Source organism: Aspergillus udagawae, assembly GCF_001078395.1.
Source record: "Aspergillus udagawae IFM 46973 DNA, scaffold_1, whole genome shotgun sequence".
In the NCBI taxonomy this organism is placed as follows: Eukaryota; Fungi; Ascomycota; class Eurotiomycetes; order Eurotiales; family Aspergillaceae; genus Aspergillus; species Aspergillus udagawae.
The window spans coordinates 2,101,470-2,127,048 of record NW_025091264.1 but is presented as its reverse complement, the minus strand read 5'-3'; the positions used below and the strand labels follow the sequence as shown (position 1 = coordinate 2,127,048).

Below are 25,579 nucleotides of genomic sequence, written 5' to 3'. Positions count from 1 at the left end.
GTCCGAGTCTCGATTTGATCCGTGACGCGAATGCAGATTCCTTATCATTGCTGTTTCTCTCAAGTCATCTTTCGCTCATCCTGATAAGCAAATCGATTGGCTGAGAGATCCCGATAAGGTCCTTGACGCCACCTGCCGAGTGAGTGGGGCCAGTTAGCTCCGGATGTGGTATGGCTGCAGCTGAAGGAGCCCCACAGCACTGATAACGAGAAGCTTGGCCAATAACAGCTCGGCCCCTACCAACCCTGATCAGTTCCTGCTGGCTTTCCCTCCTTTTTCCGAAGTCTCGTTCGGGCATTTCAGGGACCCAAGCTTCGCGCCCAGGATGCCCTTATCTGGAGTTCCTCCACCTGGGCGCTGTTCGGTTCGGGATTATATTCATACTCCGTATGTCAGCCTGATCAGCCAGAAGCACATTTTGCCAGCGGTCAATGCTCGACTCTCGTGCCTTGGATTTCTAATCTGGTTAAATTGGGCATCGACTTGAAAGCTCTCTGCGCCATAGTTTCCAACTTGAAACGTGGCTTATCAGGAACACGAGCCCGATATATATTTGGCTGTCGTTCATTTCGGAGTTGATGCCTGAAGCTCCGGTTGATATTGCTCTCGTCAAGAAGCTGAGGTATTCATACTGTGGACAGCCTCTGTGATATTGGGCCTATCGCAATATCTCCTGTGGGCCGTCTGAGTGTTCGTATCTGGAGTGACTATCGCCTGGAATCCTCATCAGCCTTGTAGATTTTCTCCATGTTAATCATGAATGATGTGTATGATATATGAACTCGAAATAAGGATTTCTGCAACTTACAGTGGGGTCACTAGCCACTTAGCTAGTCAACTATATGTGGTGCTCCGTACTAGGCTAGCCCTAGGTCGCATGGCCTCTGATTGAGTAACCAGCAGTATCTGTTACGAAACCACCACCCTCTGCCGGCAATTCGATAATTCTATTGGCATTTAACGACTGTCCAGGCCCATCTTTGACATCAAAGAGCCGATTGACTCGGCTTCTCGAGAATCTAGATACTCTCCTGGTCGCGTGGGGATATCTGGGGATGGGCACGTGGGTTTATGTCGGCAAATATATGTCTGCCAACAGCTCATCTCAACATATATATCAAGACTCAAGATACGTTCACTTGATAAATACTAGGTTCAGTAAGCCACGCCCACGCATACGAGTAGTCCCTTTGGGTAATAATTTAACCCGAGTTAAATAACCTGTATGGATAATGCATTGACTTTGAGGTAGCCGGTACTTGCGCGTAGACTATCACGCTCAACAGAGAAGGTACATGCAGATTGCGGAGCCGATTGCAACGAGCGGAGAGTTGTTTGAACTATGTAGCAAAAATAAGCAACCATCTTCAACAACCTGGCCTGCTGGCCCAATGGTAAGGCGCTTGACTACGGATCAAGAGATTGCAGGTTCGAATCCTGCGTAGGTCAATTTTTTTTTTTATTTGGATAATTTTCCAACCACCATACCATCACCGCCATCTCTTTTTCCTAGACGGTTAGAGGCAATGCTTCTTTAACTCTTGACTCGCCTAGACATTCTACGTAGTCGTTGCATTCGACAAGCGATAAAATCGTAAAGGTATAAGATTATGTATAGGTTATGTGCCTACTCATTGATTCACAGTACACAGCCAAGAAAAACAAGACAACGCCGCCCCTGCAGCCTCCTTTCTATCGAATGCACAGTCCATCAGTCATTCCCATATCAAACATTGACACTGTATCCCGCCCCCACAGCTCTTCGCCGCTTGATGGCATTCAGGTATTTCCGGCCCTCGTCCACCCAGAACACGGTGCTTGAAATGCACAGAAGTCTAAGCAGATGGGCGGCATTGAGGGGTTCGGTCTGAAAAATGCGCTGGAAGAACGGAACATAGATTACACAAGCCTGCCCGAACAAGGAGCCCAGAACCGCATAGTTGAACATCTTGTTCCCGAAGAGCGAGAGCTCGCCGCGAAGCACGGATTTGCTCTCGCTGCGACAAGTCAAAGCGTTGAACATATCGAAAAGAACAAAGCAGGTGAACGTCATAGTCGTGTCGTGGGCAGTCACCACGCGGGAGCGCTTCCCGGGGTTGGAGACATCGTCGGCGTCGCCCATCTCGTAGACATAGATGGCCAACGTGCCGAGCATGATCATAAAGGCTGATGTAAGTACTCGCTGAATCAACGGTTTCGTAAGAACCCGTGCCGTCCTCGGTCGCGGTGGGCGATTCATGATGGATGGGTCGACGGGCTCAACGCCCAGGGACTGTGCAGGTGGGCCATCCATGAGGATATCTAAGAAAAATGTCAGTAAACAAACACAACCCACATACAATCATGGGCAACTCACTGATCCACAGAATTTGCATGGCGTTCAGCGGGTTCTTGAAACCTAACGTGGTACTCAACAAGACAAGACTGAGAGCAGCCACACTGGTGCTGAGCTGGAAAGTAATAAAATTCTGGATGTTGTAGAATATGCCCTTGCCTTGCTCGATCGCACGCAAGATGGTGGAAAAGTCATCGTCCGTCAGGATCATATCCGCAGCCTCCTTGGCAACGTCGGTACCCAATTTGCCCATCGCAATGCCGATGTCTGCCTTTTTCAAAGCCGGTGCATCGTTCACCCCATCGCCAGTCATGGCCACGACGTCCCCCCGAGACTGCAGAGCGCGCACGATCTTCATTTTATGTTCTGGGCTGGTGCGGGCGAAAATTGAGGTGGTCGAAATAGCCTGTGCAAGGTCCGCAGTACTCATACGGTCTAGGTCCTGACCGGTGAGAACAGGCCTCGACCCCGGAGAATCCCTTACTGGCATTCCGAGTTTCTTAGCAATCGCCACTGCTGTCGTCTCTGCATCTCCTGTGATCATGATGACTCGTACTCCTCCAGCCATGAGACGTCTGATGGACTTGTGGACATCCTTTCGGGGAGGGTCGTTCATCCCAACCAGCCCAGCAAAGACCAGTCCAGTGTATCGATCATCCTCCTCACCCTGACTTGAGCTGGAAAGAGGAGTGCTGGAAAGAGGAGTGCTGGAAAGAGGAGTGCCGGATCTGCTGCCAAATACCCTCCCTCCTCTGGGTGTGTCTCTGACTGCTCCGCTAGCGAACGCCAGCACTCTCAGCCCCTCAGATGCCATGTGTTCTGCTGCCTGCCTCACGGCATGGCGTCGCGGCTCATCCAAGATGACCTCACGACCATCCTTGGTCAGGTAAGTGTCACACCGTGTCAGGACTTGTTCCAGAGCACCCTTGATATAGGCAACATTATTGGCACCGGCAAAGGATGGTGCGTCGTTCTGCCCGCTGCCAATGATGACACCCATCCATTTACGCTCGGAACTGAAAGGTGTTTCAGCCACGCGCCTGCTGATGCGGTCACGGAGGTCATCTTCACCAAAAGTGTCCAGTAAGTCCAAGATGGCGACATCGGTCGGTTGACCAACCCATCGGCTCTTCACAGCCCCAGACGCGCGGTCCACGGTGGAGCTGAGCACTGCTGCCGAAGATGCGCTGGCTGGAGAATTTGCATGGACCCGCCAGAGTCGGGCGTTATTGGCAATATTCCCGATTCGGAGAACAGTTCGGGCGGCGGGGCCCGGAGTCAAAGAGGAGATATCATTGTGGACCTCGAAGGGTTCAGGGCAGTCGAAATGCCACATCTTGGTGACAGCCATGTGGTTGAGCGTGAGAGTGCCTGTTTTGTCGCTGCACACCACATTCACCGATCCCAGGGTCTCGACGCTCGGTAGCCTTCGCATGATCGCTCCCCGCTTGGCCATCCGCAGCACACCCAAAGCCAGAGTGACGGTCACAATGATCGGAAGTCCTTCCGGAATGGCAGCTACCGCAAGAGAAACCCCGATGGTGAACATCTCGAGGAGCTTTCGACCCTGCACTAACCCGATCACGACAATCAACGCAATCACACCAAAGGAGATATAGCTCAATTCCTGTCCCAGACGATCCATTGAAAGCTGGAGTGGCGTGCGCGGGCTCTCGATCTCCTGGAGTGACACCGAAATGCTGCCAAACTCTGTCTTGGCCCCAGTCCCAATGACAATTCCCTGGCCGTATCCCGACCGCACCAGGGTCCCCATGAATGCAATATTATGTTGTTCATTCAACCGTATATCCGCGCCAACGGCGCCGCTGGCGGGAGCGTCATAGAACGGGGACCGAGGGGGGCTAACGATTTTGGGAGAGTGGGAGACTGCGGCCTTGGTGCTGCGAAGTGCCTCGGGGTATTTGGCCACGGGCTCGTTCTCGCCAGTCAAGTTCGACTCGTCAATGGTCAAGTCAGTAGCTGCAGTAATTCGTATGTCCGCCGGAATGCGGTCGCCGGTGGTAAACAGAACCAGATCCCCGGGGACAAGTTGGGTGGCCAGAACAGTACTCGAAGCTTTAATAGCCGCCGATGCCGAGTTGGGGCTCTTGCTCGCAAGGTCCTCCAATTCGATATCCGACCCCAAAAACGCAGTCGTAGTGTTATTCGTAAGAGGAGCGCTCGAAGGGGGGATGTCGCGGATGAGGTGTGCATGATGGGGCACGAGACGATTCAATGCCTCCAAGGACTTTTCAGACCTGTACTCCTGAACGAATCCGACGGTCACCACAATAGTCACAGCGAGGGTAATACTGACGGCGTCATCGTAATTGCCCATAAAGAATGAGATGGCCGCGGACGCCAACAGGAGAAGGATTAGCGTCTCCTTGAACTGCTTGAGAAACCGAAGCCACAAGGGCTCGGGTTCTTCATGTGGCAATTCATTTGGTCCATCTCGCAATAATCGTATCTCTGCCTCTGCCGGTGTAAGCCCGTGAAGGAGAGATGTCTGTAGGCGCTCCGCGGTTTCCTCAGGACCTAATAAGGAGTACGTTGACGTGGAGGTCTATCAAACGACTCAAGTCAGAATTCGATCCATTGAACGACTCCCATTCATTTGTGAATGGGTTATCAGAAGTCTTTTCAAACCCAATAACACTTACTGATGGTGACCGCACGCCTGTTACAGGGGCTGTCGATGATGGTCTCGAAGCCTGGGCATTATGCAAAGGTAGCGCAGGCGTTGCGGACCTTGACATCTCTCATGCTCTGTCAGAACAAGGGAACATTCAAACCGGGTTCGTAATCCTTATCATCCCGTTATCAAAGGACAAAATTGGGAGAAAGAAGCGCAGTTTGGAATTTGCCAGATTTCTTCTGATGCTCTGATAGGGCTGGAGAGTATGCAAAAAGCCACGTTCTCAGATGCGCGGCGGAGTGCGGTATCAAGATGGAGGGAAACTAAGTTGAAACAAGACGGGGCCGTGCAGAAGGTCTGGACACCGAGTCATTGGTTAGTATGTAGCTGAGGATTTAGACAGCTCATGGCGTGTCTAGTCAATCATGGGCGTACATTAAAATTATATCAAGGTGGAAACAACTGAAACAGATTAATAGCCCCGGATTATCCAGGAATGCTCGATCCGTAACTAATACAGAGCTGCTTATGTCTTGTAGAATTACTTCCCTATCCCCTATCCGTCCTTGCTGGGCCATGTCAAGAGTCACGTGATATAGATTGATCTTGCTTTTCCCGTCATGGCCTAGTATGGAGGATCAATACTTATTCCGATTGTGCCGCATCTGGAATAGTTTAGAATTGTGCACACTGATCTTCATACCATTACATAAGGTATGTCACACACGTGACTCAAATCTCGCCCTGTTAAGCCAATCAACGCCTGTGCTTGCTCGTTGTGCTGTCATAGTCCCGTGCTCCCGTTGCTGGGACGAGAAACTCTGGCAGGACTGAGGAGGCTGGGCAAACCTCAGGCTCCCCATTAAGGTACCTACCTTCCACCCGCCGCCCGCCAGACGCGCCTTTCGCAACTCTTTCTCTCTTGTTTCCCCATCGCACCACACCAACCACCCTTCCTACTTCGCTTTGGTTGTGTTCCCCCCCATTTCCTGTACCCACCTTGTTGGGATTGATTTTGTATCGCAGTGCATGCTATTATTGATTTGCTACTCGACTGGATCTGTTGCTGTTTTGTGTTCAGCTCTTTTCCTTGTCTCTTTGGACGCCTTAGGGGCAGGAAACCACTCGCCGATCCTTGGGTGTTGACCGTGTTGTTCGGATACCGCGCGTCACCAACCTCGTTGCCAGGGACCTCCCAAACAAATCACCCCGCACTAGGCGGGCATCTTTTTGGATATTTGATTGCATTTCCCATTTGGTCTTCCATCCGTACCTCGTTTGACAATGTTCTACTCCGAGACTCTGCTGTCCAAGACCGGGCCGCTGGCCCGCGTCTGGTTGTCGGCCAACCTTGAGCGCAAGCTTTCTAAATCTCATATCTTGCAATCGGATATTGAGAGCAGTGTCAATGCCATTGTTGATCAAGGGCAGGCTCCGATGGCCCTGCGACTTAGCGGTCAGTTGTTGTTGGGTGTGGTTCGGATCTACAGCAGGAAGGCCCGATATCTTTTGGACGACTGCAACGAGGCTTTGATGAAGATTAAGATGGTAAGCTTGGTTGCTCTCTGCACTCAATGCTTGTCAAGCTTTACTGATATGTGCGGCTGTAGGCGTTCCGTTTGACCAACAATAATGACTTGACGTCTACCGTTGTCGCTCCTGGCGGCATTACTTTACCTGATGTGCTTACCGAATCGGATTTGTTTATGAATTTGGACTCGTCTTTGCTTCTATCGCAGACTCTTAATCTGGAGCCAGAAGGCAAACGGCAGGGACACTCGATGGACTTCGGAAGTCAACTGCTACCTGATAGTAGCTTCCGACGATCTGCTTCTCAAGAACTACCACGCTTGGAGGATCACACATTGGTTGATCTAAATTTTGGAGATGATGATGACACCCACATCGGCCGCGATTTCAGTATGGAAGTTGGCCGAGACGCTCCCGCTCCCCGTCCCTTCGAAGACGACCTCCTGAGTGACGCCGGCAAATTCAACGACGTTGACCTGCAGCTGGACCTGGGTGAGGATGACGCTCCTCTGGATAAGATGGATCTTGGTGAAGATCGCCCCCAGGAACACTTCAACTTCGATGATACTTTGGATATCGGTGGCGACGAGGAGCTCACGCGTGAAGTCGAAGAACGCCGACAGCAGCGCGACTCTGAATCCGCAATGACAGAACTTTCCGAGGAAGAACTCAACAGACTCGAGGCAGAAGATCTAAAGTTGTCGAAGGGAGGACGAGGAATTCTGGACGAGGAGTACGCCGACGGCGAGCACGAAGACGGTGAACAGGGAGATGACGTTACCGCTCAACAAGCACAGCGCGCCAAGCGACGAAAGGTGATGCCGGTCATGGATCTGGATGAGGCCATCGACTTCAAGCCCAGTCATATTAAAGAGCAACAGGCAGATCGATCTGGAATCTTGAAACCGGCTGCGTTCTTGCCTCGGGATCCTATTCTTCTTACCTTGATGAACATGCAAAAGAATGGCGACTTTGTGTCAAATGTCCTTGGCGCGGGCCGCGGACGTGGTTGGGCCCCCGAACTCCGTGATCTACTTTCATTTGATGCCATCAAGAAGGCGGGTGAATTGAAGAGAAAGCGCGACAGCGGCATCGCCGATATGGATGTGGCCGCAGCGACTGCTCCTGCTCTGGACTTTGGCGACGAAGAAGCCATCGTGCCGGTGGACGAAGGAGTTGGTCTCGACTCGACCCTTCACCAGCGGTCGGAGATTGAGTTTCCCGGAGACGAGGAGGAACAGGGACTGCATATGAGTGACGACGAGGGCATGCATCACCCTATGGAAGAGATGGATGATACGATTGTGCACCCCGTGGATAGCGGCCCGGTCTCTGTTGGTACCAAACACGCCGTCCACATCCTCCGCGACGCATTGGGCGAGTCTGCCGCCGACCAAAAGAAGAGCGTCAAGTTCCAGGATCTGTTACCCGAGAAGAGAACGAGCAAGGCTGATGCCACCAAGATGTTCTTCGAAGTTTTGGTCCTGGCCACCAAGGACGCAGTCAAGGTTGAGCAGGGTACGGGCTCTGTTGGCGGTCCTATCAAGATCCGCGGAAAGCGTGCCCTCTGGGGCTCGTGGGCGGAAGAGAATACGAGCGGGGAGGCTGCTAGCCAGCCCACTGAGGTGACGGCCTAAGCACGTCTCACATACCTTTGGACTTCTGCAATGGCTATTGTTTCATGTACAGTTGACTCGTTTGTTCTTTATTCTCCTTTCTGGCTGTTCGAATTGAGGCTGGTTTGCCTTTTCAGCAGGATTGCTTCTGTGGATTGCTCCAAAAGAGTTAATGGTGTTTCGGGGATTTGATTTTGGGAGCTGAAAAGGCGGCTACTGATCGGTTGTTTTGCGGTTCATCCAGAGCTGCAGTTGCTCTTCTGTTGGGATTATTTGGACTAGTGTTTGTATGGATTTATGGGTAGGTAGCTCTAGGATTTAGAGATTGTGTGTAATGACACCATTCCATGCAGGCAGTTGGGATCTGCAACAATTCAATGTGTATGAAGTACCAGCTACCTTCACAGGTAGTTTACAGAAAAGGATTGCAAATATTGGTCAATAATGAGTATCGTTGGATGAGACATGGATCCTACAATTCTGCCAAATTTCTTTGATGAAGCTTGCTAAGCAACTAGGTCGTCTTGGCTGTGTGGCTTGAGGCTCCAGAACAAAATGATTCAAGATCCAATACAAACATTGAGGGTATGATAATAAGGGTGTAGAAGGTCGCACTCGGCGATTTTTCCCACGAGGCAGATAACATGCATGACCCGTATGCGAGCGCAAAGCATAAGCATGTCATAAGCATGTCATAATCATAATGATCATTATAGTCAAAGCATTGATAAGCAATCAATATTCTCTCGGTTGGATTTGAATACAATGGAGGAAACTGGTTGATCACGTTCCTTGAACCATCAATTCCTTGGGACGGGATTCCAGTGACGATGATGCCGAGAAATCATCTGTGGGACCATCGTCGAATGACGCTAGATAACTAGATGTGCCGGACAGAAGCCCGAGAGACTGAATCCAGGCCAATAGAGGCACTAAAATACTAGGAATTGCTTACCTCACGGACCTTATGGCAGTTATTGGATTGTCCGAACGCCTTATCTCGAGATCTCGTTCGTCTTTAATTTCCAGCGAAACGCTCTTGACTTTCGTGTTCTTGCTTTTGATAGACATACTGTTCCTGCGTTAGTTGTCTTGTTGTTGAGCACCGAGATTGTACCTTGCACCACTGCATGGAGACATTCATCTCTCGATTCTTTGCCTATGTGAATAAGAATGCCGATCCTGCAGCAGACCGACTCTTTTCCCACAACAGAAAAATCTGAGTCGCCTGTCGATGGGGATTCGTCAAGTGAGAAAAGCACGGAAGAAGCTCAAGAACAAGAGACACAACGGGGTGAAGAATGGGATAGAACTTTTGCACCCATAAATGCGTCCGTCGCAACAAACAACGAGCGACCGCAGAAGCTGCAGCGCACTACGTCTTCGACTATTGAGCGCAGCTGGTCTCTGAATGATGGATACAGTTGTCATACTGTCGACGAAGAAGCAGAAGGAAAATCCAGCCAGCCGGGAGAAGCAGCCGACGGTGACGAGTTCGTTGTCGGATGGGACGACAATGACTCGATGAACCCCCGGAATATGAACAAGCTCCGGCGGTGGCTTATTGTCGTGATCTGCTCGTTGGGTTCTCTCTGCGTGTGAGTCTCAAGTCTGCGACATAGCCTATAGAAAGTACTGACAGTACGGCTTCGAGGACTTGCACCTCGTCCATGTATACTTCCACCTATGGGCAGCTGATGAAAGAACTCAATTGTTCTCAAATTGTGGCAACACTTGGCCTTTCCTTCTTCATTTGGGGGTTGGGTAAGTCTGCTCCAAAGTCTCACTTGCGTGGTTTGCGGGAATTGACCAGAGGCTGGTCGTAGGAATCGGGCCGTTGTTTCTGGCGCCATTGTCAGAGGTTCGTCGACTCTGCATAACTCTGCGTTCCACTGCTGATATGCCATAGTTTTATGGTCGGAAATGGATTTACATCGTCTCGTTTACCTTCTTTCTGATATGGTTGATCCCGTGTGCCGTGGCGCAAAACATCCAAACTATGATCGTAAGCCGTTTCTTCAACGGCCTCGCTGGCAGTGCTTTTCTCAGCGTTGCGGGGGGTACAGTGGGCGATTTGTTTGACCGCCACGAACTCAGTGCCCCCATGATGCTATACACGGCTTCCCCTTTCATCGGTCCAGAAGTGGGCCCGCTGTATGTTTCTCCTATTCTCTCAACTCGGGCCTTGACGCTGTCGAAGCTCGCTCCTGTGCAACAGGGACTGACAGGAACTTACCTTCAGGGTTGGCGGGTTTATTAACCAGTTCACGACATGGTAAGCTCGTCCATCCGTTAGTTGAAAAGCATTACTTTAACAAGGCTATCATATCTTCAGGCGCTGGACGTTTTATGTCCTTCTCATCTGGTCCGGTGTCCTTCTGGTCTCGATTATCCTGTTTGTTCCAGAGACGTACCACCCAGTGTGAGTGCTTTCAGGCTTCTGTATCGTATCTAAAGTATTGGCCCATCTGACTCGACTTGGCCAGACTCCTCCGGAGTAAGGCACAAAAGCTGCGCAAAGAAACGGGAGACGACAGATGGAAGGCTCCAATCGAACGAACAAACCGCTCGGTAGCACGGACTATCCTGCGATCCACTTACCGGCCGTGGCTTCTATTGGCGCTGGAGCCGATGTGTTTGAATCTCTGTATATTCTCTGCCATCCTGCTGGGTATCCTCTATCTTTTCTTCGGCGCTTTTCAGCTCGTCTTCGGCAACGTATACGGCTTCGAGCTATGGCAAAGAGGTCTATCGTTCCTTGGTCTCTTTGTTGGCATGGTCTTTGCCATTCTATCTGATCCTTTCTGGCGTCGAATCTACGTTCGCTTGGAAGAGAAGCACGAAAAAGCTGTTGGGAAACCAGATGATTTCCAGCCCGAATGGCGGCTACCTCCAGGTGCGTATATTCCTGGTGACTTGGTTATCCGCATATTGAGCCAAGCCACAACAAACCTTGCTAATATTTGTCTGCTTCTTATGCAGCAATCCTTGGAGGTCCGCTCGTCACCATAGGACTCTTCATGTTTGCCTGGACCATCTATCCTCAAGTGCACTGGATTGTGCCACTGATTGGCAGTGCGTTCTTCGGAGCCGGGTAAGTTTGCAATATGGCTGACTCTCAGACATGACTGCAATTGCAGCAGCGCCAATAAGCTGAGTATAGACGCTAATTCTATCTGTTGCCGAACAGGACCATCCTCGTATACTCGGGTGTATTCACTTTTCTGGTCGATGCCTACCCAACATACGCAGCGAGCGCTCTGGCAGCGAACAGCTTTGCTCGCTCGACCTTTGGTGGTGTTTTTCCATTGTTCGGTAACCAAAGTAAGCACTCTCTTCCTGGATTTGGCTGCGAATTTCTGTCTATGCATCTGCGGTCGCCCGCGAAGTCGATCCGAAGCAACAAGTCAGAAGAACAGTCTAAACCGTTACCGATGGTAGACTCCCACTCAGCTGACCTGTTGTTACGAACTGCAATGCCTGTGCTTCATTATGTCCCCGGTCACTGCTGATGATTGAAATGCAGTGTATAATAATCTGGGTTATCATTGGGCGACATCGCTGCTGGCCTTTCTGACACTTGCCATGTCACCATTTCCGTGAGTATTTTCCTATTTTTCTAGTACGTTGAAGGCCAGAGACTTCTCAAGGTTTCTACTGTTTGATTCATGCTTCATCCTCCTTGCATCAGCTTGCAGCTGTCAGCCGGGATAGCGGCAATTGCGTGGACTCTGCCGTATTTCTGCTGCATTTGTCAGACTCTGAAGATGCTGCTGGGTTTCACGTATAGAATCTCTCGCTGACTATGGTCTACGAAACAGGTACATATTCTTCCGATATGGCAGCCGTATCAGAAAGAAGAGTCGATTTGCTACGCGATAGACCACCAACCTTGTTGTCGCCGCGTATCGAGCGTGCATTGCCATGGTGCCTCGACATACTGCGACCGAGCTATTGCTTGCAGCCTTCATGCTAAAAGTTTTACCCGGCAAGGGTTGTACATCTAAACATAGACGCATGCATCCATGCAGACATACACTTACGTAGAATATACCTAATGCACAGAATCAACAGCACGAAGATAATGGCTTTTCTAAAACAAATGCATAGACAAGCTCACAGGTATCTACACAACAAGTCCGACAAAGCTATCGGCCCTATACAGCAGAGCACCAGCTGCTGTATTCTCACAGTTGATCCCTGACTGACCTGGCCAGACGAACCCTTGTCATTACCAAGCAATCGAATCCAGGCCAAGCCAGACCAAACCCAAAGACGTTGGCCCTTTACTGCCGATCACCTTACCTCCGCGGCGCAGGCAGTAACTACCTAACAATCTCCTGCAGCTATAGTCTTTTGCAGAAATATAGCTCCTATTCAGGCCACCCCCATTCAGAGCAATGACTGCCCGTATGATGCAGGAAGAAGGAAAACCAACAGGGTTATGCAGGAAAGCCTCTTTTACCGAGGCATTTCCCCAAACTGGGCAGGCTGTCGAGGGTCGGGCGATCACGGGGAACTTGGTGGCATTCCGGAATTACCCTGGCGTAATTTTGGAGAGTTTGAGGGCTTTAATGTACGTAAAATGACTCATAGAAATGGATTGGGTATCGTTTCTTTTTGTTTTTGGGGGTTGAGAAGATGGATGATTGAGGTTTGGTGGTCATTATTGTAAATGGTGTAAATGGTGTACCCTGTAATCAGGATTATCTTGTCTAGACTACGCCGAGTATACTTCATACGAGTCTTGAGATTCAGATGGAGCAGCACGTGGGATAAGATATGGTGGAGGTGCCTGAGGCTTGAGCCAGGTCGATACTATGTACTATCACAAGCAAGCTTTATTTGCTGTCTGGACGTTGATATACGTGACGTGACGCATGTGAGATCGATCTTCCAGGTCATATAGGCATCTACCATATATGCGGCAATTGCCTCTCTTTCTGACTGTCATGGCATGATGTGATGGTATCTGCAGGACTCGAGTATTGAATTCCTGATTGCCATAGTTGGAAGAATGTGAAAGGGTCAATTGAATTCACAATTGCTTTTTCAACGTGTAAGGCTGAAACAGCAGCACGACCTTCTGCCTGAGAGGTTATCCTCGTTTCTCAGGCAGGAAACAACAATAGCTTCGAGCCGACCTGTAAAGGAACTTGAAACTATCTGCATGATTTCTTCCCAGCTTATGATATTACTGGCGCATCACTGTCACACTCATACCAAAATCCCTCAGTTATACTTTCTTGTCTGCGAGTCTGGACACGCGACTCATTTGACTCGACTCGCGTTGGTTGACTTAACCTGGTTGACACATAAGCCACCAGTTTTCTATTTCTATTACCTTACTCTCACCATTATTGGTATTCGAGTTACATATTATTACCTTATACCTGAAAATTTGTCTCTTCCCTGTTGCGTCTATTTTCCCTAATTTCTCTCCCCCTGTTCATCATTCTGTGCTTCTATTACCCCCGCGTTTTCAATTTTACTTTTTTCTCTTTCGCATTTGATCACTCTCCTCTCCACTCCTCCTCTATATTTTCAAGGTCCTTCTATCACGAGTGCTGCTCTCGCCTCAATTTTACACCTCCTCCATGGATTCTACCCGCAGCGTCTCAAAGTGAACTCAACTCGAACCTCTCAAGTCCAAAGTCAACTTTTCCCCGCAGCCCCGGCAAGTCTTTGCTGTAACGCTCCACCCGTTTCAGTTCTCTACATACTTCAGCCGCACAGTCATCAGTATTATTAGTATCATTCTATCACGTCCGCGTGATCGAGTTCATATTTCCCCTTCAGATCACATCGTTGGACCGTATTGACCGCGGTTTCGTGTCTTGGTTTTGCGCCTCGGTTCACTGTCCCAAGTATCCAAGGTCTCCCTGTGCTCCGGTTATCGGTTTGCCGCTCGCCCCATCCACATCCCTACACCTTCGAGACGTCAGCGGTTCCCATGTGGTACATTGTTTTATCCGGGGTAAAACGCCGAGCGTAAAAGTTTCAGCCTTCAATCTGGATACCCGGAGGAGTGTGTCGTTCTCAGTGCGCCTGCCATCGAAGAATTACGTTCGCCCGGTGACCGAGAAAGAAGAACCAGAGGTGACAAGCGATACCCGACGGCTTTTGACGTGACGTCCTTCGCTCGCCGCAGTGGACGCGCACACTACAATAACCCCCAACCATTAACTCCGAGACACACGGATGTCGACATGAAGATGGAGGATAAGGAGAGCGCTCCAGCTCTGGCTGGCGATCATGGTGGAGTCGATCAGGATACCCCAGACGTGGGCGATCGCACGGAGCAAGCGAAGCACAAGACCAACGGCGCTACTGAGAATGCCCCCAAATCGGCAAATGCGAAGGATCCGTCAAGACCACGAAGGAAGAAGGCAAGGAGGGCTTGTTTCGCTTGTCAACGGGCGCATTTGACTTGCGGTACGCTTGTGTGACCTTTCTGCTTTCCTGAGTTTGATAATTCTTGCTCGCTTCTTCGCGCGCGCGCATTGACTCTGTCTACCGCAAAGGAAATGAACCAACTGACAGAGAAATTACCTCTTAGGTGACGAGAGACCGTGTCAGCGCTGTATCAAACGTGGTCTTCAGGATGCGTGCCACGACGGTGTGCGCAAGAAGGCTAAATACCTGCACGATGCGCCGGATGGAGCGTTGATGCCTGGAGTTGGAGGGAATTTCTACAACAACGCCATGCGAAACAATTTGCCCTTGTCTCGAAATGGTGCCAATACCGTCAATACAACCTCTCAGCAGAATTCGGGGACCAATTACTATCCCACACCGCAATCAAACTCTTACAGTGTCTATCAAGATACCCCTCTGGCACAGAGTTCTTTTCCCTCTCAATCCCCCGTTTCCCCGACTTTCAACATGAAGTCCACTCCGACGGCTCGAAGTAACAGCTTGTCGTCCTCGGTGAACCCACAGCCACCCAACACGACCGTATCGGGCGCCACCAGCCAGAGCCAGAACCCCTTTGCCGGGCCGTTCTTTGACCCAAGCGACCCTGCTCTCTTCAACTTTGACCTTTCTAGCATGAACTTTGAGAATCGCTATGGTGCGTTGGAGTTTGGGATGCTCGGCCATATGGCGACCGGTGCTGGTGACTCTCCCACTGATTCCGCCACCCAGCGAGGATCAATAGGCCGGAGTGGTTCGGCGCAATACTCTACCACACCCATCACTGGGGCTCCTGGCTTCGGGGAGAGTCCTGGGAACCAGCAACCTTTTATGTTTGGCAACGATCCGCTGCTGAACGAGTGGCCGAATAGCCAGGCTCCGCATCAAGGGCATTTGAATGTCGGCGGCGGCTATCCCCAGGGCGGCATGATGCACATGGCCAAGTCCGATGCGCCACATGCGTTTGCCATCGAGAGTGGACCGGCCAGTTTCTCCAGCCCCAGTGCGACAACCAGCCCTCATATCAACAGCGGGTATGATGAGAATTCGCTGGGCAATACAGTCGCGAACAAGTCAAACGGCTTGACTGCCAACGGACAACGGCCAGCGATCACGACGCCAAGCCTGAAGCACCAGAGCTTGCAGTTTGGAGTCAAACGACGTCAGCGGAACCCGTCGACGGTGTATGAGAGCGTGAAAGAGCCGTATGCCTATACGAACCGCTTCCACAATTTGACTGCCTTCATCCAACGGCGCTTTTCCCCGCAAAAGACCTTGCAGATTGCGAAAGCATTAGCGTCGATCCGCCCGTCGTTCATTGCCACGACCAAGACGCTCAACCGGGATGATTTGATCTTCATGGAGAAGTGCTTCCAGCGGACGCTCTGGGAGTATGAGGACTTTATCAACGCGTGTGGGACGCCAACCATCGTTTGCAGACGAACCGGCGAGATTGCGGCGGTCGGCAAGGAGTTTAGCATCCTCACTGGCTGGAAGAAGGATGTGTTGCTGGGCAAGGAACCGAATCTCAATGTCAACACCGGAGGCTCATCGGTTCCCCAGTCCGGCACCACATCCCGCGGCAGCTTTACGCCTCGAAGTTCTTCGCTGGAAAATACCACGCCTGGACGCCCTCAACCTGTGTTCCTTGCGGAACTGCTAGATGACGACAGTGTGGTGGAATTTTACGAGGACTTTGCTCGGCTGGCCTTTGGTGACTCCCGCGGCAGCGTCATGACCACATGCAAGTTGCTCAAGTACAAGACTAAGGAGGATATGGAGCTTGCACAGTCTGATGACAATCAGAGATGGAATAATCACTTGCGCAAAGGCGGCATTGCCGGCGAGGCAGGGATGAATCAGTTAGGTTTCAAAGATGGCAAGGTCGAATGCGCCTACTGCTGGACAGTGAAAAGAGACGTATTTGACATTCCAATGCTTATTGTGATGAATGTGAGTTGCCAAAGATTGTGACGGCGCAACGTATACTGATTCCGACTACAGTTCTTACCGTGCATATGACTGGATCACCTCGTCGGTGGTTCGTACACGGATGTCCCTTGAAATGCTTTGAATGTGTTATTGATCTTCTTGTGCATTTGGTTATCTCATACCCTCGGATGGATCAAAAAGTTCAACCCCCGGTCGACTGTGATTTATACTGTTCATTGTTCTGCCCTTGAACAGGGCTTTTGCATTGGTACATAACTTTTTCTTCTTTGGGTGTACGATTGTCGATTCTTGTCGAGCTGTCTTATAAGGGTTCTACTGGTTCTAATGTCTTACTGGGCCAATTTGAACATAATTGTTTTGCCTCTCCGGCATCGCAACGGGAGACTTTCTTCCCCTGCCGGATGCGTGTGGATGACTTGAACATCGCATTCCAGTATATATTTATCCTTCCTTTTCTCTATCAGTCTAGCTAGAGGACGTGTGTCAACAGTGATTCTCTCTGGCATACGGGGAGAGTTGAACAAATCAACGACTTTAGTGAATAAGCTTCCGAAGGTTCAGCCCAAATGTGTTTTTCTAATCTGTAAAGAAGAGATCCATGATCTGGTAGCAATTCTACTACATCTGGATGTTTCCAGTGCCGTATGATAATTAAGTTGCCTCGACTCCCATCCGCAGGTAATCATATAACAGTAAAATACCAAATTAGCCAATAATATTTGGCCACTACAGTCATGACCTTACCCCGCATCGTCCGTCGGGTCTTGCAGCAATACGAGCATCTTCCGTAATGTTTTCGACCAGTTTCCATCGAGTCATACAAAGTAGTCTAACCCCTTCGTGACTGCTCTTTCCCAGCAAGAGAGTCCCAAGAGTCTCAAGAGAAGCGAAGAAATCAAAACCGACCCCAGCCGAACGACTACAAACACCATCAGACCAACCTCGCCATGCGACCGGACGGACCTCGGGATCCCGTCGCGGGGCCAGACAGCGGTCCCGAACCCCCATATCCAGTGCGTCTATCCGGACCCGTGATCAAGGGGTTTGGACGGGGAAGCAAAGAGGTAGCTACTGATCTTTCCCCCATCTGCATACAAAGTGACATGGCCCTAACAGTTCAACCAGCTGGGCATTCCGACGGCCAATATCCCCGCCGAGGGACTCGCGGACTATCCTGATCTCCAGGTCGGGGTGTACTATGGCGTTGTTGCGCTTGATCCAGCCAAGTTCCAGTATCAGGAGAGCGAAAGCTCGAGCTCAACCTCGTCGTCCGCGCGAGCAGGAGCGGCGATTCTGCCTGCTGTGCTGAGTATCGGGTATAACCCGTTCTATAAGAATAAGACAAAGTCCATTGTACGGTCTTCCCTCGCCTATTGAGCATCTTCGAGGAGATGCAAATACAATGGAAGGGGATGCTAAGCTAACTGCTACAGGAAATCCACGTCATGCCACCGCTTTCATCGCCGTCGCCGACGGCTGAAGGCGCGGGAGCAGCGGGCCAGGTGAAGTTCCACAAATTGCCTGACTTCTATGGGACGCAGCTGAAGCTGCTGATTCTGGGGTATATTCGCCCCGAGTACGATTATGTGTCGCTGGAGGCGTTGGTCGAGGATATCCGGGTGGACTGCGAGGTTGCGCGGACGAGTCTGCAGCGGCCGGCTTACGAATGTTATCTTGACGGGCATGAGAAGGAGTGTTCGGATGCGGTGAGGGAGCAGCGGAGGTGGTTGGCGACATTTTGAGCTTTCATTATAGATTTGTAGTTGTGTTCTAGACGATGATTGTACATAGCTATAGATTGTTGCCTGGAGAGACTTGCGTTTCACGTGCATCATCAACCAGTATCAGCCCTATAGGCTAAGGTATGGTGGACAGCACCAGCAATGAGCTGCGAGCGGATGCGCACGGAGACCCCTGTTAAAATATATGGTTCAATGGATCCACCATTGACTCGATGCGATGGAGTCTGTAGCCCGTTTAAAACACATTGACTGGACCGTGCCGCGGTGCCAATAATCGTCGACGTCAGAGCGGTGTTGGCGCCGAGGAATGTATATACGTACTATGTAGGACAGGTGGAATGCAAACAAGCCAGTTATGGCGATACTGACAACCCAAGAGTCTTAACTTATGTCATTCGGCATATCCTATGTTGATTGTCAAACTGCATTGATTGTAGCTAGAGTATGGTGAGATCAGTATACATACACCAGCCATATATACCAGCCAGTGAGTATGTTAAGAATCACTCAGTTAGTACACTGCTAATATGCCAAGGTCAAATCATTATAATTATCACTAAGGAAAGGACGAATCCAATCTGTAATTAGTACGGAGATCCCAAGGACTTAGGCTGCAATGGATAGACTGCGCCGGCATCTCTCTCGACGGCGTCGCAGCAGCAGTTCCAGCGCGACGCCTCTCCAGTCCCCCAATTTCCCCAGCAACGACAGGCGCCAGGACGAACGGGACGTATGCCAGCGACGTCTCTATGTAACGTCCGACACGCATGATTTCGACCCAAGCATCATTGCGCGCTTCCAGGGCGAAGGATTCGAGGTCGAGTATTTGCCATTTCCAGGCGGAAACGAAGATATCGAGAGAGATCGCAAGGATCTGGAAAACATGCTGCACGAGAGGGAGGATGATCTCGAGCCAGGGGAGAGATACGCCGTCGTTGGTATGAAGGCTCTGTATTGCCCAGGGTAGAGCCCATTGCTAATGCGACTGAAACAGCATATCACCGGCCGGCGTTTCTGCTCCTCGCATCGCACCACCAGTCCGCAACAGCCACCAACCCTCTTCCCAGAATGTGCGCTCTAGTCGCCTACTACCCGCGCGGACCACTTGACGAAACCTGCAACGGAGACAGCAATTGCCCATCATGTCTGCTCCCCCCCTCCACCACTTCAACCTCCACCTCCTCATGCTACGCCTCCCTCTCCCTCCTCCCCATCCAGATCCACCTAGCAGGCCACCAAAACCCCTCCTTCTGGGACGACTACAGCGCCCACCCCAGCAGAAAGCGCCATCGATGCCACCTCTTCTTCTATCCCGAGTCTGAACCTGGCTTCGCAGAGCACCCGAGCCCAACCTACGACCGGCTTAGCTCCCGCCTCGCCTGGAGCCGCGGGCTGGATTGTCTCAAGCGCGGGTTCGGCTGGCCCGGCGGCAGCTGGAAGACGCCCGACGTCGAGACGATCTGGGAGGAGTACTGGCGGAATCTGCTCTTGGATGCCGGCCGTAACGCGGACGCGGAGCAACACGCCGCCAAGATCATGAAGATGATGATTGGGAGCGGGGATCCGAGCAGTCTCGACAGGCGGATTGATGAGACTCCGCTGGTGAATTGTGTTCCGACTATGGTTGGGGGTATGTACTGCCATGTCACTTCTTGATAGACCAATGTGCTTACTGTATCGACGCAGGAAGCGACGAGCAGTCGATTTCGACCTTCTACGCGGAAGCGTTCTTCCCGACCGGTCCCCCATCACAGCACATCCGCTTGCTCTCTCGCACGGTCGGTCCGGACCGCATCGTCGACGAGATCCTGCTGGCGTTCCGGCATACCGAGGAGATACCCTGGTTGCTGCCGAGGGTCCCGCCCACGGACCGCGATGTGAAGATTGTCCTTGTGATGACGGCCAGTTTCCGCGCGGGCAAGCTTTCCCGGCAGAATATCTACTGGGATCAGGCCAGTGTGCTGGTGCAGATTGGGTTGTTGGATCCGGGGCTTGTGCCGGGGTGTTTCCGCGCGACGGGCAAGACAAGGGAGGGTAGGCAGGATGTGGAAAGATTGCCAGTTGTTGGAGCGGAAGGGGTGGAGAGGACCCTGAATGGGTAGAGAGAGAGAGAGTAGTACGAATTGGGCAGTTGAGGAATAGAATCGGGCACGAGTCAAGGCTCGGGTATGAATCATCTATATCGAGTGTTTGTGAAATATCAGTTATAAGGCATCCATCAATGATCGTAGAGTAACCAGATCCCTGCTCACGCCCCCCGGACTTTTCAATGTCCTCAGACTAGCCTCCTGTGCTAGAGGAATGACCTCCTCGACCGATTTCCCCGATTCTTTTGCAAGCCCGGCAACAACCGCGCCCAGTAACGTGTCCCCTGCACCGTTGACACTCACAATCTCGCCATCCGCCAGGACGCCGGCTGGCGGGAAAAGTCGCATATACACCCCCCCGATCAGCTCATCTGTAGGCGAGGCGCGAGAGAGGATATGCGGCGCTGCATCAGGAGATGTGAGACGAGCATCTCCCGGACGAAGCAGTTGCGTCACCAGAACCCCCTGGGCACCCAATTTCGTGATAATGCACGGAATAAAGGGAAGTAGTTGGATGCTCTGCTGCGGAATTCCCTGATCCACCAGCTCGGCTGTCGTCATTGCAACGAGGCGGTCTCGCGAGCCAGACGCGGACATCCCCATGGCGTCAATGATGCGCCACCAGCCCCCGGACTCGAATAGCCCTGATTCGCGGGCTGTCGTGTACATGGCTGTGAGCTCGTACTGATTAGGAGCGGCCAGACTGATGGCATTGTTGGGGACAGTCCCGGCCGGTCCAATTGCTGCATCCGCCTCGGTAGTTTTGGAGAACAGACGGCGAGATTTTGCCGTGGAGACCGGCTCAAAGGCGACCCGCGCCCCGTGCTGCTTAGCAACAGCAATCCATCTGGCAAGGACCGCCGGACTCCAGTTCGCATCCACGACCACCCACTGCGGTTGGGTGCGGCGGATCAGGGGCTCCCAGAACTCGTCAAAATCAAGCACATGCTCCGGCAGCTCCATGATGCCCATGTCAGCCATAGCCACTACAAGGTCTCGCTTTGCGTCATTGATGGCGACATATTGTGCCGTACGTGCTCCAGACGAGGGAGGCAGTATTTGTACGCCGGCGGTGGTGAGCCCCTCCTCCTTGAGCGTCGAGAGCGCAGCACGGCCACTCAGGTCATCCCCGACTACGCTGCAGAATAGGACAGAGCTTCCAAGGTAATGTGACGCAATGGCAACGTTGTGGCCTACTCCGCCTAGGCTCTGCCCGATGACCGCGGGATTTGACGTTTGAGCGACGGGTGTGATCTTGTCGCTCTCGCTCGCAAAGGGAGTATAGTCGCAGGACAGGTCGATCGCAAGAGAGCCAGCAACAAGGACATCTGCCTTATCCAGTTGTTCAATTGTACTCTTAGTTACGGGTTTATGGTTCATCCCGGCCTCTGAAGTTGCTTGGTCAGCTCTTGCGTTCTCGGGCACTACTGGCATATGTCTGCAACATTAGGGACATTCCAAGTTTGGCGGTAATCTATCATCACAAAACCCATCAAAATGGGCAAACTCACCGGCCTTCCGACCCTCTATCAGCCTGCTCTAATTTGGCGAGTTCAACCGCCACCTTGGTTGCGCGCTTCACATTGGCCTCGACCAGCGCCCTGTTGGCAATCACACTCTTTCCGCCACTAAGCTCCTTGATTTTCGCAAGCACAAAAGGTGTGTTATCGCTTCCTCGGTAGCCTTCGACTTCGGCCAAGCGGATCGCCTCTTCTATTATTGTGTCCATTTCCCCTTTTGGAATCGACTGCTCCGCTGGCACTGGATTGGCAAAATGGATACCAGAGTTTACAGGAAGCTTCGATTGCGCGTCTGTTTCGTGTCAGTAGAATAGCCCAATTGAGTGAAACGTGCCCTGGCTGCCTTACATATGATTGCAGCCGCTTCCGCTTCATCTTGGATTACTCTGGGACTCTTGATCCCACTGTCGCGTGAGAAAAAGGCAGGGAAGTCCACAGAGCCTTTACGGCCATCGGCAAATGTCCCGACGCAGACTCCCTCGGTTTCTAGAAACTCAAGTGTCCGCGGGATATCCAAGAAGCTCTTGCATCCGGAGCTGACAACAGCAACAGGCGTCCGTCCCAGCTCAGTCAAATCGGCTGCATCGCGCTGAGGTCAGCTAGAGATCATACCGGGAGCTGAGATTGAGTTACGTACCCGAGATATCCATGGACGACTCCCCGCCACGATGAACACCACCTAGATCAGTCAGTCTACGCAAACCATGGCAAAGGGGTATACACACCGAGACCACCTGTCCCGAATACCTTGATACCCGCCAAGTGAGCAAGAACCATTGTTCCCGAAACGGTTGTTCCTCCATGGAGCCGTCTACCAGCCATTCCCTGAAAAACGTCAGTCAAGTAATTGAGACTCCCATATTCGGAGTCATCGTACCAGACCGCATATATAACCGAGATCTCTACGCGAAACCTTCAAGGCATCCTTTCTCTCTGCCGTCGATGCTAGCTCAATGAGCTCTTCGGCACTAAGGCCAACCCTAGCAACCCCATTGAGGATGCCGACTGTGGCAGGAATCCCACCATTGACTCGAACGACGGATTCAAGCAAAGAGGCGAGAGCGACACTCTCAGGATATGGAAAGCCTACCAGTGGTATTAGCCTCGCTTGCTCCTCATAGCTATGATGGCTCAGACATACCGTGGGTATAGATCGTAGATTCTAGTGCCACGACTGGCTTTCCTGTAGCCACCGCATCACGAATCTCCTCCGATACTTTCAAAAATTTGCTTTGTGCGACGTCGTGATACCTTCGAATTGCCCGAGGAGCTCTTGTTGCTGGTCCCCGAGCTCTGCAGCAGAGTCGGGTAGCGGCTTGTGAAAGCATGACAAGGGCAGCGCTGTGCAGAACGATACAAAAAGCTCACCCTTGTAGATCAATCAACACAATACACAATACACAAGGGGACAGATGAATAATGACAATCGTCAGACTTGTGGACGAAGAAAGTGGAAAGAGTAGCACGCAGCAGTACGGAGTGCTCTGTAGTAGTTTAGCTATCGGTCTATCGCCGATAAGTTGATTGTGCCGCCTTGGCTGCCGTAATTAAGGTACGGTACCTTACGGACGTACGTACGTAACCGACTACTGTTTGGGGACACCTCAGCATCTGGACAGTTTTGGTCCTATTCGCTTTACTCCCTTCCATTCCCCCCAGTTCTTCCAGTCCATCTTTCTGTGCTTCTCTCGACATCTCCTGGTGAGATAGATTGTGCACAGCGGCGCAGTCTGCTCAAAGAGACTGCCCATAGTCACAATGAGGCCATTTACCGCAGTCGCTGCGCTCTGCGGGCTGCTGTTCTCAAGCAGCGTAGTATGCGCCGACTCCTCGACCAGCTTGCGAGTCGCTTTACCCGCAGACTTCAAGCCGCAGCAGGTATTCAAAAATGTGAATCTGGTCCGGAATACCAATTTGGAGAAGGGATATGTCCGAGAAACCGTCAATGTTGTCGTTGAAAATGTCGATAAACAACCGCAGAGCGACTACTACATACCGTTCCCGTCGGACGTCTTCAGCAAGGTTGGGGGATTGGAAGTGAGGGACAAGAAGGCACCAGCGAAGGGCAGATTTGCCGTTGAAGCTTTGGAAGTCGAGTCACCAAGGTGTGTATGCAATTGACTGCCAATGGCTCTGTTTGACCGTGGTAGCTCCAACGCCACGGTTGCTTCATCGGAGATTCTCTGCCTCTGGACCTGCTATTCGGATATTGCAGAAAGCTAACCTTTTGGTCCTCGCAGCAACTACCAGTACTTTGTCGTTCACTTCCCTGAGCCGCTTGCGCCGTCCTCTCAAATCACATTGGGAATCTCATACTTCATCCTCAACTCTCTCACTCCACGCCCCGCCACCATCGGCCAAGCTGACAAGCAATATCTCACTTATTCTTTCTCCGCTTATACTCCGTCTGCCTACCAAACGGTGACCCAGAAGACCAAGGTTAAATTTCCCAACACCAATGTGCCCGACTACACAACCACTTCCGGCTTGAAGTCCGGGTCCGATCCCGAGCGTCAGGGCACCACCTACACTTATGGTCCTTACGATACGGCCAAGGTTGCTCCAGGAATCACCTACCCTATCACTGTGCGCTACGAATTCACCAGACCTGTGATCACCGCGTCATTGTTGGAGCGGGACCTGGAGGTCTCCCACTGGGGTGGAAACCTGGCGACGGAGGAGCGGTACTGGCTTCGCAACAATGGCTCCATGCTCTCGAAGCAATTCTCTCGCGTGGAGTGGACCTTGACCAACTACCAGCAGTTGCCGTCTTCGGCGGTCCGTGAACTCAAGTATCCTCTCAAACCTGGTTCGGTCGATCCGTACTTCATCGATGACATTGGCAATGTTTCCACGAGCCGCTACCGGCCTGGAAAGCCCCCCAAGCGGGAAGGATCTCTGGAGCTTCGTCCTCGTTTCCCGATCTTTGGTGGCTGGAATTACAGCTTCCGCCTTGGCTGGAATGATGAGCTATCCACTTATCTACGTAAGGCAGCTAACGGAGCCGACTCCTATGCCCTGAAGGTTCCTTTCATCGAGGGATTCAAGGTTCCTGAGGGAGCTCAGTATGAGAAAGCTGTTGTCAGAGTGATCCTTCCCGAGGGCGCGCGAAACGTCCGGTATCAGGTTGTGGAGGGAGCTTCCAGCAATGGCCTCCCTAGCTTGAGCCAGATCCAGTCTCACATTTCCAAGCACAAGACCTACATGGACACATTGGGCCGCACAGTGTTGACCCTGACAGTCGAGAATCTCTCTGACGAGGCTCGCGATTCGCAGATAGTGGTAAGTTGAGCCCATAGTCGTTTCTACGAACCTTCTGACATGCTGACAAAACGTTAGGTTACTTACGATTACTCCTTCTGGGACGGCCTGCGCAAGCCCTTTACCATCACTGCTGGAATGTTTGCTGTCTTCGTTACCGCGTGGGTTATCGGAAACCTTGATGTCAGCATCAAGAAGCGATGAGTGCCTTTTTTTTTTTTTTCCCTTTTTGGTCATAATATGAGAGCATTTCCTTTTCTTCTTGTCTCGTACATCAAAGAACGCAGAGATATGTACAAGAGCCCCAATAACGCGTAGAGCCAAGTAGAGCAGCTCCTATGTATTACTCGAACCGGTAGGGAATTGTGAAATGGCCCAACCAAAACCCTTCCGACATTGTAAATTCTAAAGAGAAAGTTGATACACATGCTGAGCTCCAAAACCCACAGCGACTGCCTTCCTTCCTTGCTCCTCTTCCATGCT

The 25,579-nt window shown here is 51.5% G+C and overlaps 8 protein-coding genes and 1 non-coding gene across 9 annotated transcripts; 7 read left to right on the top strand and 2 right to left on the bottom strand.

Moving 5' to 3' along the window:
- The first annotated feature begins 1,377 nt into the window (after positions 1 to 1,377).
- Positions 1,378 to 1,449, top strand: Aud_000700. The gene has a single exon. It is a non-coding gene; the product is annotated as a tRNA-Arg (tRNA).
- Positions 1,450 to 1,726: 277 nt separating this feature from the next.
- pmr1 (Ca(2+)/Mn(2+)-transporting P-type ATPase PMR1) lies at positions 1,727 to 5,094 on the bottom strand (the record flags this gene model as incomplete). The annotated part of the gene is made up of 3 exons (XM_043286206.1): positions 1,727 to 2,301; positions 2,357 to 4,901; positions 4,999 to 5,094. The coding sequence occupies 3 exons, from the start codon at positions 5,092 to 5,094 to the stop codon at positions 1,727 to 1,729; spliced, it is 3,216 nt and encodes a 1,071-aa protein (XP_043142141.1).
- A 1,163-nt stretch (positions 5,095 to 6,257) lies between these two features.
- On the top strand, positions 6,258 to 8,140 carry Aud_000698 (kleisin alpha; the record flags this gene model as incomplete). Its single annotated transcript, XM_043286205.1, has 2 exons — positions 6,258 to 6,521; positions 6,584 to 8,140. The coding sequence occupies 2 exons, from the start codon at positions 6,258 to 6,260 to the stop codon at positions 8,138 to 8,140; spliced, it is 1,821 nt and encodes a 606-aa protein (XP_043142140.1).
- A 1,152-nt stretch (positions 8,141 to 9,292) lies between these two features.
- Aud_000697 (MFS transporter) lies at positions 9,293 to 11,631 on the top strand (the record flags this gene model as incomplete). The annotated part of the gene is made up of 9 exons (XM_043286204.1): positions 9,293 to 9,717; positions 9,774 to 9,883; positions 9,946 to 9,980; positions 10,029 to 10,273; positions 10,362 to 10,394; positions 10,455 to 10,541; positions 10,606 to 11,015; positions 11,102 to 11,213; positions 11,310 to 11,631. The coding sequence occupies 9 exons, from the start codon at positions 9,293 to 9,295 to the stop codon at positions 11,629 to 11,631; spliced, it is 1,779 nt and encodes a 592-aa protein (XP_043142139.1).
- Positions 11,632 to 14,328: 2,697 nt separating this feature from the next.
- On the top strand, positions 14,329 to 16,507 carry Aud_000696 (transcriptional regulator of nonfermentable carbon utilization; the record flags this gene model as incomplete). Its single annotated transcript, XM_043286203.1, has 2 exons — positions 14,329 to 14,554; positions 14,679 to 16,507. 2 exons carry the CDS (start codon positions 14,329 to 14,331, stop codon positions 16,505 to 16,507), a joined length of 2,055 nt encoding a protein of 684 aa, XP_043142138.1.
- Positions 16,508 to 17,433: 926 nt separating this feature from the next.
- Positions 17,434 to 18,228, top strand: fmn1 (riboflavin kinase; the record flags this gene model as incomplete). The annotated part of the gene is made up of 3 exons (XM_043286202.1): positions 17,434 to 17,550; positions 17,612 to 17,839; positions 17,920 to 18,228. The coding sequence occupies 3 exons, from the start codon at positions 17,434 to 17,436 to the stop codon at positions 18,226 to 18,228; spliced, it is 654 nt and encodes a 217-aa protein (XP_043142137.1).
- A 616-nt stretch (positions 18,229 to 18,844) lies between these two features.
- On the top strand, positions 18,845 to 20,330 carry Aud_000694 (dienelactone hydrolase; the record flags this gene model as incomplete). The annotated part of the gene is made up of 3 exons (XM_043286201.1): positions 18,845 to 19,166; positions 19,223 to 19,858; positions 19,915 to 20,330. 3 exons carry the CDS (start codon positions 18,845 to 18,847, stop codon positions 20,328 to 20,330), a joined length of 1,374 nt encoding a protein of 457 aa, XP_043142136.1.
- A 102-nt stretch (positions 20,331 to 20,432) lies between these two features.
- Aud_000693 (pseudouridine-5'-phosphate glycosidase/carbohydrate kinase family protein) lies at positions 20,433 to 23,163 on the bottom strand (the record flags this gene model as incomplete). Its single annotated transcript, XM_043286200.1, has 7 exons — positions 20,433 to 21,753; positions 21,827 to 22,127; positions 22,184 to 22,414; positions 22,473 to 22,514; positions 22,561 to 22,660; positions 22,713 to 22,921; positions 22,977 to 23,163. 7 exons carry the CDS (start codon positions 23,161 to 23,163, stop codon positions 20,433 to 20,435), a joined length of 2,391 nt encoding a protein of 796 aa, XP_043142135.1.
- A 430-nt stretch (positions 23,164 to 23,593) lies between these two features.
- Aud_000692 (dolichyl-diphosphooligosaccharide--protein glycotransferase subunit OST1) lies at positions 23,594 to 25,300 on the top strand (the record flags this gene model as incomplete). The annotated part of the gene is made up of 3 exons (XM_043286199.1): positions 23,594 to 23,940; positions 24,076 to 25,117; positions 25,175 to 25,300. 3 exons carry the CDS (start codon positions 23,594 to 23,596, stop codon positions 25,298 to 25,300), a joined length of 1,515 nt encoding a protein of 504 aa, XP_043142134.1.
- Positions 25,301 to 25,579: the final 279 nt, after the last annotated feature.